The sequence below is a fragment of the Mesoplodon mirus genome (genome assembly GCF_964341445.2).
Source record: "Mesoplodon mirus genome assembly, chromosome: 2".
NCBI classification, from domain to species: Eukaryota; Metazoa; Chordata; class Mammalia; order Artiodactyla; family Ziphiidae; genus Mesoplodon; species Mesoplodon mirus.
Window position 1 is genome coordinate 46,962,054 of NC_138977.1, and position 20,571 is coordinate 46,982,624.

The window sequence follows — 20,571 nt, forward strand, 5'->3', positions numbered from 1 at the left end:
CGCCCCTTGGAGCTTGGTGGCCAACGCCTTGGCCCAGGGCTAGCTAGAGCCGAGCAGGTTCACAGACTCCAGGGACCGGGCGCCTTACGAGCTGGGAGGCGGTGCCCTAGCACCCCAGCTAACTTCCCTACAGGCCTTGGCCTTAACAGGTATTGGTGCCTGCCGTGGACGCATTTAGACCCCGGCCTTTCCTCTCTGGAGACTTTGTGCCTATGGTTGGTGACTGAGTGAGGTCGTTGCCTTGACGACGACAGTTTGCGTCCCGCGGTCCTCCTGAGTGTGAACTTGCGGTGGGTTGAGGCCAGTCTGCCTCCCTGCCTGCTTCACCTGGGATCCCTGACTGTGTCTGCGGAAGAAATCGCGACAGCAGTAGAATTGCTAGTTTGCTAGTCAGCATCTTTTAGACCTGAGAACGAGATGTATTTCACCTCAATTTTGTTTCCAAGTTGAAAACCTTTGGGTATTTCCACGCCAAAGGATTTAAAAGAAGCAGTAAGTATAATACTTTTGAAAGCTTCTATTATCTCGTTCTTTTATCTATAAGAGATTTCAACCTGTCTTTAACAAAATAAAAAATAGAATTTTTTTATTATCTAAATTATTAGTATGAGAAGCATATGCTTCCATGGCACATGTCCAGAACTACCACATTGCCAATTGGCCAGGTTTCCTTTTAGTTTGTATAACCCTTAACATTCCCAAGTAGAAGGCATGAGAAGTTATGGTTTATGAGTAACTGTTTCAGGAAACAAGAGGCTTTTTAAGCCTTGATACTTTTAAAGTATTTGTGGGAAGTGCCACTTGAAAAAACAGGTGTGTTCAGTGTGCTGTGACCAAATGTGCAGTTGGTGGGAGAATACACTTGGAGTAGTCAACTTGCAGAATGTTAGCTTGTGACATGCTTCAGAACCTCTTAGACATGCTTAAGGTAATTTTAACTGTGTTCACTTTGCATTTCCAAATATTGAGAACACTAACTGCAAATGTTTTAAAATGATCCAGGTTATAGATTCCAGCTATTTTTGTCCTTGGTATGATAAGCCTAAAGTCTAGTCCTTAATAAAATATGCTGTTTTAGTGGAAGGAAAAAAAAATTAAAGGAGAGAGAGAATTACATTGAGAATATTTTTTCAAACACTGTCATTTTATTTAAAAATAGTTAATAGAGGTTAAATGGAAGTTAAAATGTCAAATGTATAGACAGTTAGTGTCAGAGACACTGTTCTGTAAACAGTTTATAGTAGAACCTACTATCAAAGCTGGTAGTAAAATAATGAAATAATTGGGTTGGTGTTGACTGGGATTTATTTATTTTCTCCCTTCCGAAGATCAGTCTTCTGACTTTCCATGTATATATACTATATAATATATAGCTATATATATTATATATTATATATATATATTATATATATATATATATAATATATATATATCCCCTAAATTGTCAAATGTAAACTGTTGAAAATGTATTGTATACATCGGATTATCACAGTTTGCTAGAACAAAGAGGATATTTGTTTTGTCTTTGTCATCAGTGTACCAATAGGGAAGAAGGAAAACATCATAATTCACAATCTGGGTAAATTAATTTTAGATTGCTGTAGGTACACTACTAATGTTATAGGTAAGAATTTTTTTTCTTTCCAAGTTTTATGAATGAGTGTTTTTATATTGTCAGGTTAAAAAAAATTCAACTATGAATCATCATTTGAATATATAGTTACCAGTAGACTATTCTTTTCCCCCCCAAACTTTTAAACCATGTTGGGATTAACAGAAATATTTTTTATTCTTTGCTTCTGGAATTTAATTTCAAAATCAGATTGTAAAAATAAATTTAACTTTGAAGTTGTAGTTTATTAGCTTTTTTTTTTTTTTTTTTGCTGTACGCGGGCCTCTCACTGTCGTGGCCTCTCCCGTTGCGGAGCACAGGCTCCGGACGCACAGGCCCAGCGGCCATGGCTCACGGGCCCAGCCGCTCCGCGGCATATGGGATCCTCCCAGACCGGGGCACGAACCCGTATCCCCTGCATCGGCAGGCGGACTCTCAACCACTGCGCCACCAGGGAGGCCCTATTAGCTTTTATATTTCATGGCGATCAAAACTTATGAAGTAAAATCTAACCGTATCTGGCCTGAAAAGTTTCTTGCTATACCAAAATATGTAGTGGAATGATTGCTGGTCCTTCACCAATTATTAGTAAAGTAAGAAAGATTTTGTTAGGACTGCCTTCATCCAGAAAATGTCATATAATGGGATGTTAAAGAATTCTAAACACAAAATTCAAATAATCATACTTATAGTGATTAATCATTAAAAAGATTTTTGAAATACTGTATTTGGTAAACTAACATTTAATTATTAAAAATCTGCTTACATACTGTGATATCATTGCTGTTATTTTATATGTTCAATATAGGAATTTAATTACTATGGTAATAAAAATAAAGAAAAATAGTTGATCAGAAGTTGTTAGTGTTAACTTGGTAATATTTTTCCCAATAGACTAGAAAGCGCATAAAGATCCTCAACTTTGATCTTTTAAACCTGATGTAAAAAAATAAATTTTATCTTCACTGTAACCAAATTCACTTGTGCCTTTTTCACCTTAAAGTGAAAAGGAATTGTGTTTTTCTAAAGTAAACTGTTATTGTTTTGTATAATAGTTCAAGTATTGCTTTATCTTAATTATAAATATATTGAAATTTCATTAACATGACATTTAGTAATTTAAATTTGAAGTCAATGGCTTCAATTCCATTTGCCTTGTCTATTATGAAATGTATGTGAATATTTTGACATAACTTAGATGCAGAAACATTACACAGGACAACCATCAATGCAGTGTCTGCTCTAATATGGAAAACAGGTGTGGAAGAATTAATTTGGGAGGGTGAAGGAAATTAATATACTCAACATAATTAACTCTATGTTTTGGTTTCCACAGCAAGAAAAATTCCTACTGGTTTTTAATTAAAATGGAAAAATATGAGTACCTAGGATTGGTTGGAGAAGGGAGCTATGGAATGGTGATGAAGTGTAGGAATAAAGATAGTGGAAGAATTGTGGCCATCAAGAAGTTCTTAGAAAGTGATGATGACCAAATGGTTAAAAAAATTGCTATGCGAGAAATCAAGTTACTAAAGGTAAGTTATCACATATATTGAATTGAAAAAAAATGAGTTGTTTCTTGAGTGACAGTAATTTTTTTTAATGCTGTTTTTATATTTGTTTTATTTCCATAACTTGGTTTAAAGTATAAATTTCTTCTTTTTTGGCAGTAAACAACAAGATTACATATACATATTCATTTATCTCATGAATATAAACATGATTTTAAAATTATTTGTTGCTTCTCTCTTATCTGCCTATCTATCTATTTGCCAACAACTGTGTTGGAGGTCTCTAAGACCAACCCAAGGTTTGATGATTCACTAGAACTCACAGCACGCAGCAAACAGTTGTACTCTTGGCTGTGATTTATTACAGAGAAAAGATATAAAGGAAAATCAGCAAAGGGAAAAGGCACATGGGGTGAATTCCAGAGGAAACCTGTCACTTTTCTTCCAGTGGATTAACACAGGATGCACTTATTTCCTCCAGCAATCAGTTATGACAACATGTGTGAAATATTGTCTACCAAGGAAATTCATTAGAGACTCAGTGCCCAGAATTTTCCTGGGGCCTTGTCACAGAGGTACCCCCTGCCTGGCTCATAACAAAATCCCAGACTCTCAGAAGAAATGCAGGTATTCAGCATAAACCATATTGTTTACACAGTGAGCCACTTTATCAGTTCTGGAAATGAAGGAACACTTCTGAAATCCAAGTACCCAGGTAGTGAACAAGGGCTCACTTTGCAAGCCAACTTTCTAGGGATAAAAGTCTCAGACCTGCTATGTTAACTACCTCCCGCCACCAACCCCCCGTCAGTCTAACCTGAAGTTTATCAATTTTATTTATCTTTAGAAAGAACCAATGTTTGGCTTTGTTGATCTTCCCTGTTGTGTATTTCTTTTCTATTTCATTAATTTTTGTTCTTTAGTATTTCATACCTTCTACTTATTTTGGGTTTATTTTACAGTTTTTTTCCTAAACTTCTGAGTTATATGCTTACTTCTTTAATTTCTAGGTTTTATTTTTCTCATATATGCATTTAAGGTTATAACTTTCCTTCTAAGAACAGCTTGGTATGTATCCTAGAAATTTTGATTAGCAGTTCAAAATATTTTCTCATTTTCCTTAATTGCCAAACATGTGGAAAATTTCTAGCTTTTTCTCCTTGGTTATTTACTTTTGACCCAATTGCCCTGTGATCTTAATATATGCTATGTAAGATTTTATTCCTTCGAATAAATACCTAATATTTATCTTTTCCACTATTTATCAATTATTCCCGAGTTTCTTTTTAAAAAAAAAAATATATATATATATATTTATTTATTTATTTATTTATTTTTGGCTGCGTTGGGTCTTTGTTGCTGCGCATGGGCTTTTCTCTAGTTGCGGCGAGCGGGGGCTACTCTTCGTTGCGGTGCGTGGGCCTCTCATTGTGGTGGCTTCTCTTGTTGCAGAGCATGGGCTCTAGGCACACGGGCTTCAGTAGTTGTGGCTTGCGGGCTCGAGAGCGCAGGCTCAGTAGTTGTGGCATGTGGGTTCAGTAGTTGTGGCTCCTGGGCTCTAGAGCGCAGGCTCAGTAGTTGTGGCGCACGGGCTTAGTTGCTCCATGGTATGTGAGATCTTCCCGAACCAGGGCTTGAACCCGTGTCCACTGCATTGGTAGGCGGATTCTTAACCACTGTGCCACCAGGGAAGCCCCTGCTATATTTTTACCTATCCCTTGGATTCCTCTTACCCCTCTTAGGGATTAACTACCTTTACTAGTTAACACTGATCTACATTAAATTTTCCCTGTCCTGGCACAGGCACACTACCAGCCCAGGGCCTCCTCAGTAAGTTCAAAGTACTTGCTTAGAGTGTCTTGTTTTCTGTATTCTCCATTACTGTTTATATTGAATATTGTTTTTGGAAATTTATTTGTAGAAATGTTTTGAGGCTAAGATAGATAAAAGTTATCTTCTTCCAGAGAGGATATTCATTTGCTTCTGCCAGGTGCATGGGGATGCTCCCAGTCTAGTATGTTAATCCAAATTCAAGGTACAGGTGATGTGAAGCCTGGACTGGTTCATTTCTGTTCATTTTCACTGGGGAAGGTTTAGTCCTTAGGGTCCCAGCTCAAACTGGAGGTGTTTTCTGAAAGACCCCGCCTTTGCAAGGCATTTAGACTTGACTCTTCCTTCCCTCTTAGTCCCAAGAGGAAACAAAAATCTAACCTCAGTTCCATATCTGTTACTTCATAGCAAAATCAGCTTTGAGTCCTGAGATTAATTCTCTGAGTTCTCCTGTTATTGATTTTGACCCAGTAATTCCTCGCTATCATCTTAGGTCTATTTCTATATGCTTAAGAAGATTTTCAGTCCTTGTTCTCTTCCCTTTTTGGTTTTTGAGCGTTCTACTCAGATATCCTCTAGCTCAGAGATTCTTTCATCAGTTGTGTCCAGTCTACCAATAAGCCAATCAAAGGCATTCTTATTTTGTTAGAGTGCTTTTGTTTCTTAAATTTTCCTTATTTTTTAATTTTTATTTATTTATTTGGCTGCGCCGGGTCTTAGTTGAGGCACGAGAGCTCTTAGTTGCCGCATGCGGGCTCCTTAGTTGCGGCATGCAGGATCTAGTTCCCTGACCAGAGATCAAACCCGGGCTGCCTGCACTGGGAGCGCAGAGTCTTAACCACTGGACCGCCAGGGAAGTCCCTGTTTTTTGTTTTTTTAACCTCCAGCATTTCTTTTGATTCTTTTTTAGGATTTCCATCTCTCTGCTTACACTGCCCATCTGTTCATGCATGCTGTCTACTTTACCCATTAGAGCCCTAAGCATATTAATCATAGTTGTTTTAAATTCTTGGTCTGATAATTCCTACATCCCTGCCATGTCTGCTTTTGATGATTTTTCTGTGTCTTCAAATAGCGGTTTTTGTCTTTTGGTATGCCTTGTAATTTTTTTCTTCGAGCTGGGCATGATGTACCAGGTAAAAGGAAGTGTGTAAATAGGCTTTTAGTAATGTGGGGGTGAGGTTGGAGGAAGGGAAGTGTTCTGTTGTGCCATGATTAGGTCTCAGTCTTTCAGTGAGCCTATGCCGCTAGCCTGTGAACTTTACAAGTGTTCTTCAGGTTTTTTCTCCCCTCCTTAGGTGGGATAGGATGGCTACAGTAGGCTGGAGTTGGCTGTCTCCCTTCCTCAGCTGGTTAGGCTCTGCTTAACTAGTTCCCCACAAGGGCAGACCTTGTTAAGGACAGAGTGCTGTGGCATTTTCCCAAATGTTTCCTTTTTTCCTCTCCCTGTGAAAGCTGAAGGAGATTCTTCTCTGAAATTTACTATGGGAACTTGGCTGAGCTCCTAGAAATAACATCTTACAGTGTTGTTTGGATGCCCCTGTGACAGGGTTTCCCTGAAGTTTTTAACTCTCGGGCTTGGCCACATTGAGCTTCCGGTAACTTATCCATTGCAGTTCAGGTTTTCCTACCTTGGCATTGGTTCCCACAGAGCTTTGCCCTCGTGAGTCTCTGTTCCAGGAAGCAGAGACTCCCTGTGTTTGCTGGTTTGTCTCTCCAGTCTTGGAGCCGGTGGTTTGAGATGTCCTCATAAGAGATGAGATGTCCTCTCATCTCTTATGAATCCAAAAAGAGTTGTTGATTTTTTAGTCTACTCAGTTTTTTACTTGTTAGGATAGAGTGGAGACTTCCAAACTCCTTACATGTGGAACAGGAAACCGGAAGTCTGCATACCTTTTATTATTTTATTATGTTTTAATTTTTTGGCCATGAGGCTTGCAGAATCTTAGTTCCTCGACCAGGGATTGAACCTGGGCCCCCAGCAGTGAAAGTGTGGAGTCCTAACCACTGGACTGCCAGGGAATTCTCTACATACCTATTAAAATTTAAGTTTACTAGAAGTTTGTGTGTGTGTGTACTTATAATAAAAATCCAAGTGAAACAATAGGCCATTAGACTAAGGTGGCTCTAATGCCTTGGCACCCTATGTAAACAAATCAAAAGAAACCTAAGTCAGACTCAATTCCTGTAAACGCTCAAGGTTAAGACATTGTAAGTTAAGCACAACCAGTCACAAACAGTCGACTAGGCTTTCCCAAGTAAAGCAACCACTTAAGCTGGAACCAATCAAATAATTTACTTGCTTTGCTTCCATGTCTGCTCTATAAAAGCCTTTCCCTTAGCTTCTTTTTTTTCTTTTTAAAATAAATTTATTTATTTATTTATTTATGGCTGCGTTGGGTCTTCGTTGCTGCACGTGGCCTTTCTCTAGTTGTGGCAAGCGGGGGCTACTCTTCGTTGTGGCAGGCAGGCTTCTCATTGCGGTGGCTTCTCTTGTTGCAGAGCACAGGCTCTACGTATGCAGGCTTCAGTTGTTGTGGCGCGAGGGCTCAGTAGTTGTGGCTTACAGGCTCTAGAGTGCAGGCTCAGTAGTGGTGACACACGGGCTTAGTTGCTCTGCAGCATGTGGGATCTTCCTGGACCAGGGCTCGAACCCGTGTCCCCTGCATTGGCAGGCGGATTCTTAACCACTGTACCACCAGGCAAACCCTTTCCCTTAGCTTCTACCAGTAGAATGTTCCTAACCTCTTTCAGTATCATGCTGCCCAGTTCAAATCAATGTTTGCTCAGATAAACTCTTGTCAATTTTAGCGTGTTTATCTTTTAACACACTGATACAAATTTTATTTATCTACTTATTTTAATTTTTGAAAAGGTAACATATGAATATGCTATAAAGTTAAAATGTATTTCCCTGCCACCTTTGTGTACCAGCTATTTAGTTATACCTTCCATAAGCAACTGTATCCATCAGAGGAATTCTGGTGTGTGTACATATATCAAATGGCAGCATATTCTACACACTGACCTGCATCTTGCCTTTTTTCCACTTAATGTAGCTTAGTGATTATTGCATACCCGTGGACATAAAACTGCCTTGTTCTTTTTGTTTTGTTTTGTTTTGTTTTGTTTGCTGTATGTGGGCCTCTCACTGCTGTGGCCTCTCCCGTTGTGGAGCACAGGCTCCGGACGCGCAGGCTCAGTGGCCATGGCTCACAGGCCTAGCCGCTCCACGGCATGTGGGATTGTCCCGGACTGGGGCACGAACCCGTGTCCCCTGCATCGGCAGGCAGACTCTCAACCACTGCGCCACCAGGGAAGCCCGCCTTGTTCTTTTTTTTTTTTTTTTTTTTTTTTTTTCTTTTTGCGGTATGCGGGCCTCTCACTGTTGTGGCCTCTCCCGTTGCGGAGCACAGGCTCCGGATGCGCAGGCCCAGCGGCCATGGCTCACGGGCCCAGCCGCTCCGCGGCATATGGGATCCTCCCAGACCGGGGCACGAACCCGTATCCCCTGCATCGGCAGGCGGACTCTCAACCACTGCGCCACCAGGGAGGCCCCCGCCTTGTTCTTTTTAACTGCTGCATTTTATTTCATTGTATGGATATGCGTTAATTCACTTAATATATTTGGAAAGCGCTTTGTGATCCAACCTGGAATCTTTTGTTTTAATAGCTAAGTTTAGCCCGTTTATAGTTATGATGTAACATAAGTTTGGTCTTAGTTTTCCTTTTTTTCCCCTCTAGAGTCAGAATGGCTTACTGGTTAAGAATAAGAAATCTAAATATTTTGTATGCAAGTCAGCTGCAGGTCTGGTTGTGTTTATAAGGCAGATGTTCTGAACATGAAGGAGGAACTGAACAAAACTGAAATCTTTTCAGGAAAAGACAGAGGCTACAATTCCTGGGTTCTAATCCTCCTCTACCAGTTATTGCTGTGTGACCTTGAACAAGTTACTTAACCTCTATGTGCTTTAGTTTCCTCATCTGTAAAACAGGATAATAATTGCAACTATTTTATAGGGTTTTTGTGCTTAAGGTAATGGAACATAGTAAGCACTATGTAGGGGTTAGTTATTATTATTTATAATATTATGTATTTTATTACTACTTTAAAAATATTTTTCTATGTAGTCTACTTTTAAAAAAATTTATTTTTGGCTGTGTTAGGTCTTTGTTGCTGAGCGCAGGCTTTTTCTAGTTGTGGTGAGCGGGGGCTACTCTTTGTTGCCGTGCGCAGGCTTCTCATTGTGGTGGCTTCTCTTGTTGTGGTGCACGGGCTCTAGGCACGCGGGCTTCAGTAGTTGTGGCACAAGGGGTCAGTAGTTGTGCCTCGTGGGCTCTAGAGCGCAGGCTCAGTAGTTGTGGCGCATGGGCTTAGTTGTTCTGTGGCATGTGGGATCTTCCCGGACCAGGGCTCGATCCTGTGTCCCCTGCATTGGCAGGTGGATTCTTAACCACTCTGCCACCAGGGAAGTCCCTAATTACTTTTTAAACATTGGACGTGTTTCCTTTGGTAATTTGGAAAGGTTTTTTTTTTTTCTTATAAATGAAAATCTTTATTTCTTATTTTAATCTACAATGATTTCCCTGAGTCTTCAGAAGATTAACTTTTACATAAAATATTAAATAACAATTATAAATTATACTTTGTTGGAAAGGTTTTATTTTGTACTTTTTGTTACCTTTATAACTATAGAGTTATATAATATAGTTAATCCTTTGTAAAGTAATTATTATATTTCTGTTTCCTCCTCTCTCCCGTTCATCCACCATCTGATTTTAGAAGCTATCTTCTTTACCTTAGTGCTTACCATTAAACCTGTAAATATAATTAAACCTTATAATTAAAATTTTCAGGTCAAAAATATAATTCTGTCCCATTGACAAGGAAATCCACATACATACTCTCTTTTTTTTTTCATACTCTCTTATTTTGTTTGCATCTTCTCTTCATTCTCCTAAGTTTGTTGCTAGTATCATTTGTACATTGTTACGTTTTAAATATTCACTTTCTATTTTGTAACTGTGATACCCACATTTGTATAACACTTAGTCCTGCACTAATGGATTTACTACTCATGTTCAGAAAATTTTCTCTGCTGTCTTTTTCTTTTTTTCTTTCTTTCTTTTTTTTTTTTTTGCGATACGCGGGCCTCTCACTGTTGTGGCCTCTCCCGTTGCGGAGCACAGGCTCCGGATGGGCAGGCTCAGCGGCCATGGCTCACAGGCCCAGCCGCTCCGCGGCACGAACCCGTGTCCCCTGCATCGGCAGGTAGACTCTCAACCACTGTGCCACCAGGGAAGCCCCTGTCTTTTTCTTGAATGACAATTTTTTGGGGTATAAATTTTCTTTCTTTCCTTGAGGATTTTGAGGACTGTATTCTAGTAGTTTCCTCCTCTTTAAAAAAGAGGCAACAGTGCATTTCCTGGCGATCTGGTGGTTAGGATTCTGTGGTTTCACTGCCGAGGGCTCGGGTTCGATCCCTGCTCGGGTAACTAAGATCCTGCAAGCTGCGTGGTGTGGCCAAAAAAAAAAAAGAGGCAACATTTCCTGGTGAGTGTTCATCTGCCATTTGTGTTTCCTTCTCTTTTCTTATAGTATCTTTGAATAGAGACTGGATCAGTTCCTTTTTGATTGTTTCTTATCTTGTAACAAAGTGAGCCCCTCCTGGACCAGCTATTTGTAGGAGGTTCATTTTCAGGAAAACCTGTGGTCTTGTTCCAGGCTAGCAGGAATCCACCATGGTTCACAATGATTTTCCTTACAACACAAGCCTGAGTGTGGGATTGACTTATGTTATCCTTAATTTCTCTGAAACTTGTAGTTGCAGATGTGTTCATAATGAATTGTTTTGCCTTCCACTTGGCTTCACTGACCGATTGTTTCCAGCAAATGAGTTCCTATGTGATTATTCAGACGCCCTCCCCTCCTGTTCCCTGGTGCCATTCAGTTCTAGGGATGTTTTCACTGACAGTCTATGAACCCTGTTCTCATTATACCAAAGAAGGTTTTTTGTTTTTGTTGTTGTTGTTTTTCTTTTCAGGGTATGTCACCAACTTTGGAAAACCCTGCTCTGCCAGCTTTGTAGCCACAGATGATCTCTTGGTATCTTCCTAGACTCCTGTTTGACCTTCACAGTGCCACCTCGTTTGCTGTGGGTAGGGGTCATAAATCATTCTTAGTTTCATCAAAGATGGAGCTACATTTCTTTTTCTCATTGGCTTTGTTGTGTTCTCTGAGAGGAGAATAAAGCAGTATGGTCTTTTTGACTCTAATTTAAAAACCAGGGCTTCCCTGGTGGCGCATTGGTTGAAGGTCCGCCTGCTGACGCAGGGGACATGGGTTCGTGCCCCGGTCCGGGAAGATCCCACATGCTGCAGAGTGGCTGGGCCCGTGAGCCATGGCCGCTGGGCCTGTGCATCCGGAGCCTGTGCTCCGCAATGGGAGAGGCCACAGCGGTGAGAGGCCCGCATACCGCAAAAAAATAAATAAATAAAATAAAACCCAAAATATATTTTCACAATTTATACCGTTTATGCATTTTATTTATGTTTTTCTTATGCTAAGATCTCTTTTAGACTGCGACTAATTACTAGTAATTTGATCTTGTAAAAACTGTTTTGTATTTTTCTTTTTATAACAGCAACTGAGGCATGAAAATCTCGTGAATCTGTTGGAAGTGTGTAAGAAAAGAAAGCAATGGTACCTAGTCTTTGAATTTGTTGACCATACAGTTCTTGATGACTTGGAGCTCTTTCCAAATGGACTAGACTACCAACTAGCTCAAAAGTATTTGTTTCAGATTATCAATGGAATTGGATTTTGTCACAGTCACAATGTAAGTGTTTAAACAATTATTTAAAAAGTTGAAAATTTAGAAGAGTGTACAATGGACACCCATATACCTACCGCTGAATTCTATACTTGTTAACACTTTCCTATATTTGTTTTATGACATATTTATTTATCTGTTCATCCATTTATCTACTTATTAATCTGTCTTATTTATGCATTTTTTAAAGTAAGTTTCAGACTTCAACTCTAAATACTTCAGCTCTGCATGTCATTAACTAGAGTTTGCAGATTTTTTTTTGAGGTAACATTTACTGAGTGAAATGCACAAACTTTAAGTAATGAGTTTTGGCAGATACATACATGTAAGAATCTACTTATTTGTCTGTTCAGATTCTCTTGCCTAGATGTGAAATATGAAAATCCCTGCTATTACTCTGTTGTCTATCACAACAATTTTATATCCTTTGAGAATCATATAAAAGCAATTCTAGGGGACTTCCCTGGTGACGCAGTGGTTAAGAATCCACCTGCCAATGCAGGGGACACAGGTTCGAGCCCTGGTCCGGGAAGATCCCACATGCCATGAAGCAACTAAGCCCACGCGCCACAACTACTGAGCCTGTGCTCTAGAGCCCGTGAGCTACAACTACTGAGCCTGTGCTCTAGAGCCCGTGAGCTACAACTACTGAAGCCTGTGCTCTAGAGCCCATGCTCTGCAACAAGAGAAGCCACCACAATGAGAAGCCCACGTACCACAACGAAGAGTAGCCCCCGCTCACCGCAACCAGAGAAAGCCTGTGTGCAGCAACGAAGACCCAACGCAGCCAAAACTAACTAACTAAATTAATTAATTAATTAAAAATACAGAAGAGCAGTTCTAGGTAAAATGACACAAAGTATAAAATAACTAACACAGTGATTCTGCCAGTTTTACAAAATATTTTAAATGACGTTTTTTGTGTGATTATAAAAATAACAAATGCTAATGATAGATGCGGGGCTGGCCCTGTGACCTTTACCATGGATGTCTAGGATGTAATAGAAATTGGCAGCTTATGCAAAATGCTCAGCAATGCCAATTAGGATGCTGGTCCTCTGAGTTTACAATAAATATATTTTTTAAAATTTCAAAATACAGTTTACTTATATTAGAGAACTAGGCCTAATAATTTGTTTTGCCCAGCTTTAGAATTTTTAACATTGTCTGCCAGTGTCCTGTTTTTTCCTTCCATAGTCTCTCTCTTAGAAATCATAACCAACTGACCTTGTTTTAGCCTCTTTACATTTATAATTGCTTGATGAGTGCTTCTGCTTGGGTACTCAGAAATCCACTTAAAAGCCTATATGGCTAAAACTAAACTACTAATTATTCTTAATCAAACCTAAGTTTTTCCAGACTTTTCTATTTTTGGTAAAGGACCCACTGTTCTTTTAGATTCCCAGGTTTAAGTAAAATATCTGAGATTACTTCCTAAATTCTGTTGATTCTTGATTTAAAATATTTCTACACTGCACCTCTTCCTTTCCATTCCTTTGAGCACCAGACCAGTTTAGGCCCTTATCACCTCCTAGTTGTCCCACTGCTCTTCTCCCCACTTCTAGTCCCCCTCTCTGCTTTACCTTGTTCATGGCCACATCTTCTTTAAACACCTTGTTGGTCATGTCACTTCCATGGGTTCCCATGGCCCTGACACAAGCTCAGACTTCCCAGAGTGGCAGCTGAGGCAAAACCTAGTACATAACCTCTACTCCAGAAAAAACATTTCCCCAGCATCTCCTGATCTATTCCCATCTTCACTCTTTTGCTCTTTTTGTTACCCTCACTTGGATTGCCCTTTCATTTCCACATTTATCCAGGTCATTCTAGTGTTAAAGACCTGTCTTAGAGCCCACCCTTTTCCACAGAAATTTTCCCTGACCAGCCCAGTCTTCAATGACAGCTTTACTCTCTTAGTCCTGAGAGCAGTCCTTATCAGAGCAATTGATTTGGTAATTAATAATATATATTTCATCCAATATCTTTGATCGTTTAAATAAAATTTGAAGCATAAATGTTCTTTTTTTCCCAACTAGGTCCCAGGTTCTTTAAAGCCAGGAACAGTTTTATAGGCTTTTATTTGTACTTATTATAGGGACAAAAACAGTGCCTTGCGTATGACAGGTGCTCAAAAATAATTAGTTTGCTTAACTTGATGTGCCAATATATGTCATAGTCTGCTTTTTGTCTTAGATCATACACAGAGATATAAAGCCAGAGAATATATTAGTCTCCCAGTCTGGTGTTGTCAAGTTATGTGATTTTGGATTTGCGCGGACACTGGCAGCTCCTGGGGAGGTTTATACTGATTATGTGGCAACCCGATGGTACAGAGCTCCAGAACTATTGGTTGGTGATGTCAAGTATGGCAAGTAAGACATCAGCAAGGTGGGCGGTGGGTAGGGCAGATTTAACTCTCTTCCTTGATAAAATGGAACATGTTTTTAATATGATGAAAGATCCCTCTAACACTGAAAGGAAGTTTTCAGTTTAGAGAAATTTATAAAGTTATTTGTAAACATTTTTGGTGCTTCCCCTTTGAACATTCTTGTGAAAAAAGTTGGCGTGAGTATAATTATTTTAAAGGTAGGGAAATCAAGGTAAGTGGTCTGTTTTTAATAGTAAGTTAGAAATAGGTATATTTATCACTTGTAAAGAGAGGTAACATTGACCGGGTAAGTCTGACACTTGCAATGAGGCAAAGTAGCATGGGCAAGGGTGAGGGTAGAAATGGAACTGAGTGAATATTTTTAAAAACATAAATCATCTTCATAAATGAATTCTTCAAAGAAGAAGGGATTGGAAGTTTTACTGATTTTGATAGAAATCGTTCTAAAATATTTTTTGCAATTTCTCTGTTTTCAGAGTACATGTCATTTAATATTTTCTTAATTACTCTGAGCTCTCATTTTACCGCCATACTGTCACTTTTGTACCATGTTATAATTCCACTATGACGTTAAGCAATTTCAAGGTAGTTGTCCCTATGGTAATGATGCCGGAATATTCTTTAAGTTTTTGTGACCAATTTTTAAGACAGTTTTTCTATTTCCCCCTATTAGCTTTCAGTTCTCCTTGTTGTTTGTGTTCGCAACATCCATCTCCTTCTGGTATGCTGTTTTCAGCATATAGTGGGATAGACTGAGGAACCTTGTCGAAATTATGTGTGAACAAAAAATGAATAGCCACTGAATGGAAACCCAAAAGGCTTATTTTCAGAATAAAGTATACTTAACAACAAACTGTTTTGACTCTTCAGAAGTCTTTTCCCTCATGTCACATGATTGAAGTTTCTGGAAATTTGATTTATGTAAAATTGGAAATTAATACTTTAAGTTTATAGGGAAATGTATTTTGTAGAGTAATCTAAGGCTTACTACTACTTTTTTCAGTACCAAGAATACCAAATAGTAATATGCAGAACAGATTCAGTCATAATAAGCATATTAGGATGCCAGGTTTTATACCACATTGCTTTTCTTTCAGGGCTGTTGATGTGTGGGCCATTGGCTGTCTGGTAACTGAAATGCTCATGGGGGAACCCCTTTTTCCTGGAGATTCTGATATCGATCAGCTATATCGTATTATGGTGTGTTTGGGTAAGATTATATGTCTACATTTTAAATTTTAGTGATTTTTTCCCTATGTTTTTGTTTGTTTATATTTATTTTACAAGCTGTTGGTACATTAAAGGTGATACGTGTTTTCAATGGGTGTAGGGAGCAAGTCGGAAAAGCTCATCTATCTCTCTCTTTATATATATTCAGTCATTCTCAGTCTGGCTTTTGTCTATCTGACATATTGTCCTAATCATGCTCTCACCTGCCCTCCTGCCAACTCCCCCGCTAAAGCAAAGAGCAAACATTGTACATTCTCTCTGCACTTTTGCATTCAATAAATCACTCTACAAATCATCATTTGTAGAGAGAATACAAATGATCATCTTATCTTTAGGTCAGCAAGCATTTGGTGTTATATGACTATTACGCTCTTTCTCATCTTCAAACTGAGAGACACAGGGACTTCCAAAGTAATTTTTTTTTTGCGGTATGCGGGCCTCTCACTGCTGTGGCCTCTCCCGTTGCGGAGCACAGGCTCCGGACGCGCAGGCTCAGCGGCCATGGCTCACGGGCCCAGCCGCTCTGCGGCATGTGGGATCTTCCCAGATTGGGGCACGAACCCGTGTCCCCTGGATCGGCAGGCGGACTCTCAACCACTGCGCCACCAGGGAAGCCCCTTCCAAAGTAATTTAATCTTGCTGCAGTTCTGACTTTTGTTGCTAGTGCTTTGGACAGAATTTCAAAACTAGACTATCAAAGTCATCTTACATTTGTTGAAATATCAACTTTCTGTTGGGTGATGGAGTTTGTAAAATGGAAATAATGGGTAATTACTTGAGGGTTATTTAACTCTTAGATTTTAGTTTCCAGATTAGAAGTTCAATAAACAATACAATGGTTTCTTATAGCAGAATTTTCATATATATTTTATATTAGGTTAGGTATTACAGTTGAGAGAAAAGATAAAAGTGATCAAATCAGCCCTTAGATACAGACACACTGGGCAAAAATTAAATTCTTAAAGAGTGGAACTTATTTATCTAGATTAGATTTTGACCATATGACTATTAATATTTTCATCTTTGGCCAGCACTTTATGCTTTGTAGTTAGAAATGCAGTGCTGGTACTTATATCTAAGAAATTATGCAATGTTCTTTACCTGTGCTTTTCCTATGCTCCCTTTGTCTTCAGTTCTATGTATAGTAGCGTGTGAACTTTCCTGAATGAGTATGTTGAAATAAGAATGTTAATTTCTTTTGCGTTGACTTATGTCAAAGCCACCTAAAGACTGCCAGGTGCCACCACAATAAGAGCACTGTTGTGTTCGGTTATTTTTGCATGCGGAGAGAGTCCCCGCTCTACAAGCTGTGTTACACTCATCTCTACTCCACACCGTCTGTCCCATGATGCGTAATGACAGAGATGTGTGCCATTCTCACTGCCAGGTAATCTCATTCCAAGACATCAGGAGCTGTTTTATAAAAATCCTGTGTTTGCTGGAGTAAGGTTGGCTGAAATCAAAGAAACGGTTCCTCTTGAAAGACGCTATCCCAGGCTCCCTGAAGTTGTGATAGATTTAGCAAAGGTAATCGTACTTTTTCTTTGCACTTTCTGACAGGGAATTTACATTATGGAGATTTGATTTTCGCTTCTTTTTTTCTTGTCCAGTTGATCTTTTAGGACAGCAGTTTCCTCTGATGATTTAAATTTTTGTACATTTTAAGAGTTTTATTTGGTGGGCGGGGGGATGGAGGGACTTCAGAGATAAAGACCTGAAAATTTTTCTTGTTTTAAGAAACGATTTCATATTATCTGGCAAGTCTTAAGTGTGAAAACATTCTCATAATGACATGTTTTTAATGTTTAACATTTAAAATGCAAGCCTTGTGTAAGTGGAAAAGAGAAGAAAAATAGGTTAAGAAAATAAAAAGAAGGGTAGAAAAGCAGGAAAATATTAGAGTCTAAGGCATAGGATCATGGCCTGTAGTGTATTGTTAAAAAGGGGCTTTTGCTTAACCACTAGATTCACTGAAGCTAATTTTTAAATGATCATCACCTTTGCCTTGTATTTGATTGAGGAAGACATTAGGGAGATTCTCACTGGATCAAATTGTCTCTAAAAGTGGACCTTTTGGAATTATTAGCTCAAAAATTTCTTATTAGTTAGGATTGTCCAAAAATGTTGATAAACTAAGTATCTCTAAAAGAGCAGGGTCACATAACATTTACCCAAGATATTTTTTGCTTTTTTACTTCTTTAAATAACTCATTTAAAAAAAGCTCAGTAAGCTTATAACTAATTATAACAAGTTCTTAGAATAATACATTGTTATTTTTATACATAATCTAACAGATACAAATATTTTTCATTGAGACAAGCTTTATGATCTGTCTGTGAAGAGATTTAAAGGGAATAAAGGTAAAACAATATTGTCCAACTTTATTCCCTTATGGTAGAATTATATAACTTTTTAAACATTTTATTATAAGAAATCGCAAACATAGAAAAGAAAGTAGAGAAAGCAGTGGTGTAATGAACCCTCACGAGCTAGTCATTAGCTACAACAATTAACAATATTTGGAAAATATTTCATCTATCCTGTCCACACACTCAGCAACTTTTTTTTTTGGAGTATTTTGAAGCAAATTCCAGATATTATATTATTTCACTTATAAATGCCTTAATTATTTGTAGAATTTTCTTGTTCATTTAAAGCTATTTATTGATAAGTCCCTTCTATTCTTACTGGCAGTGAGTGGTTCCAGTGAATCAGAACAAGATATAGTAAAATCTATAATAAAATGAAAGAACATAGATAAAATAAAATCATCTATGTCAAGTATGTAGCACAGTAATAAGACAGAGTAGGTTCTTTCCCTTCCATTCTGTAAGTACTTTAAATTTTAAAAATCCACAAAAATTCTTTAATACCATAAAATATCTAATCAGTGCTCAAAATTTCATTAATTTTCTTAAAATTTCTTTTTATAGTTTGAATTAGGATCCACATGAAGACTAGAGTTCGCAATTGGTTGATATGTCTTTTAAGATTCCTAATCTACGAGCTCTTCTTCATCTCTGTTTTTTGTTTAAACCTTGCCATTTATCTGTTAAAGAAAATAGGTTGTTTGTCCCTTAGAATTTTCCACATAGTGTACTTTAATATGTTCCTTTGTGTCCTGTATTTTGTATAAACTCACAGCAGAGCTAGAGCTTGATCAGAATCGGGTTGATTTTTTGGCAGGACTACTTCATAAGAGGTTTGTATATTTCTGTCCAGAGACACTGAATGTCTGGTGTTCTTTCTTTTTGTGATATTAGCAATCATTGGTAGTCATTGTCTAGATTTGTGCTTTATTCTTTATCATTTATTATAGATGTTTAAAATTCATTGACTGTGAAAAGGAATTTTCTATACTTAGAAATGTAAATGTAGGCTGTTTTTCTTTGATATGAACTGTATGTATTCCTTGGTTTCCCAGAAATGCTTACATATTGACCCAGACAAAAGGCCCTTCTGTGCTGAGCTCCTGCACCATGATTTCTTTCATATGGATGGATTTGCTGAGAGGTATATTACTGTGTTTTCTAGGTCATACCAACCTAGAGTTAAAGTAAGACCCTCATAACAGTATATAACAGTAGCAAACAGTATTTCTCTTATTACTCTACCCACCTACTATTACAGGAGCTCAAATATTTACCATCCTACTTCCATTCACCCTTAGCAATAATGCTTTCCTAAGAGTGGTCCCCTGCATTCAGTAAATTAGGGCTCTTGGTTTTCACGAAGCAGTCCCTTCATGCTTTCTTTCTGTCTCCCCCTGGTGACATCTACCACTCAGGTCACTGATTTCTGTGTTGCTACCAGCTGTGTGATGACATCACCTTGGGTGCTGATGCATTTGCAATGGTGCCATCTCCTGTTGCTGCTGAACTCATACCACACCCAGTCCTATGACACTGCTGACACTGCTGATGTGCTGGAGACCTTCATGTGCCAAACCTGTAGGTGCCAGAGCGGCTGACATGGTCTCCTGTGCTGTTCCAGCTGCTGGCATCAGTGCAGCTGACAAAACAGAAAGTAGTGAGATGAGTGGCAATGACATTGCTTTATATTTTTGCAAATCTATTTACTATCTAGCTGAATAAAAGATAGCTGGGTTCTCATATTTGCTTCTGCATTCGATTAGTTGTGATATGTTGTTTTGGTTAAAATAAGTGGAGAAACTCTGGCCTTATACAAATATGTAGTTGGAAAATGAAAGAGTATTTTAATAGCTCTTTTAGATTACTGTGGGTATTCTTCTTTGATTCTATACCAAAACTGACAGTGGTAGTTTCTTTAACGTTGCTTGCATTGTGGAATCTGAAACCATACCAATGAACTTCTTATCCCGTTACATTAAAATCCACTTGTCTAACTTGCACTTTGAATTGACATTTTACCCATGCGTGCTTTTCTAGCATGATGCATTAGTCATTTGGAAAATATTGTTTTGCTAAGTTATGCAGAGCTTTAAAATGTTGACATTTCATTATACAATATCAAAAAGTCATATTCTCTCTCATCAGAGAAGTCTTTAGTATTAGGAATCTGCTAAGTTCATGGTAGTGGAGACAAGTTGAATAGAATTCTAATTTTGCATAAAAAATTGAATTTTATCATTGATGCAAATATTATCAGTTGTTTTCCTTGAAGTAACAATCTCCTTTGTTCATTTTTTAAAAAGAAAATATCTGCTGAATACCCCAAGTCTGAATAATAATAATAATTTTTTTTCTGTCAGTCTTTCAAGTAATAATGTTGTCCCATGAAAAAAGTGGCTAGTTTAGCTTGTATCTCAACCAGTTACACAAGTGCTTTTCTTCAGACAACCATTGCACTTTGATTTGTAGCAGAGGTACTTTATGCATATTCCTATTTTGTCACACAGAATGTGGAAAAAGATATGTTCAGGGGTTTCGATTTAATTAAATAAATATATATTTTTTTTACTGCTCCATCAGGGACATTCTTAAACAAAACTGCCCCCCACCCCTTTTAACCTGAGAATGTGTGGCTAAGAAGGATACAATAACTGCTAGTAAAGTTTGGTGCCGCTGCTTCAATTCTTGGTAAGGCACCTGCAATTTTACCCCCCACTGCTTTTTATACCATCAGTGCAAATGTCAACATGGTGAAAAAGAAGTCGCCTTCGTAATAGGATAAGAGCTTTGACC

The 20,571-nt window shown here is 38.3% G+C and overlaps 1 protein-coding gene across 1 annotated transcript in view; it reads left to right on the top strand.

Moving 5' to 3' along the window:
* The first annotated feature begins 417 nt into the window (after positions 1-417).
* CDKL2 (cyclin dependent kinase like 2) overlaps positions 418-20,571 on the top strand; it is a 33,951-nt gene continuing 13,797 nt past the window's right edge. Inside the window, exons 1-7 of the mRNA XM_082611419.1 lie at positions 418-492; positions 2,949-3,147; positions 11,598-11,792; positions 13,980-14,158; positions 15,273-15,385; positions 16,793-16,932; positions 18,831-18,919. Of these exons, the coding sequence (XP_082467545.1) occupies positions 2,980-3,147; positions 11,598-11,792; positions 13,980-14,158; positions 15,273-15,385; positions 16,793-16,932; positions 18,831-18,919 (884 nt within the window). The 5' untranslated portion in view covers positions 418-492; positions 2,949-2,979. The remainder of the gene's footprint in view (positions 493-2,948; positions 3,148-11,597; positions 11,793-13,979; positions 14,159-15,272; positions 15,386-16,792; positions 16,933-18,830; positions 18,920-20,571) is intronic.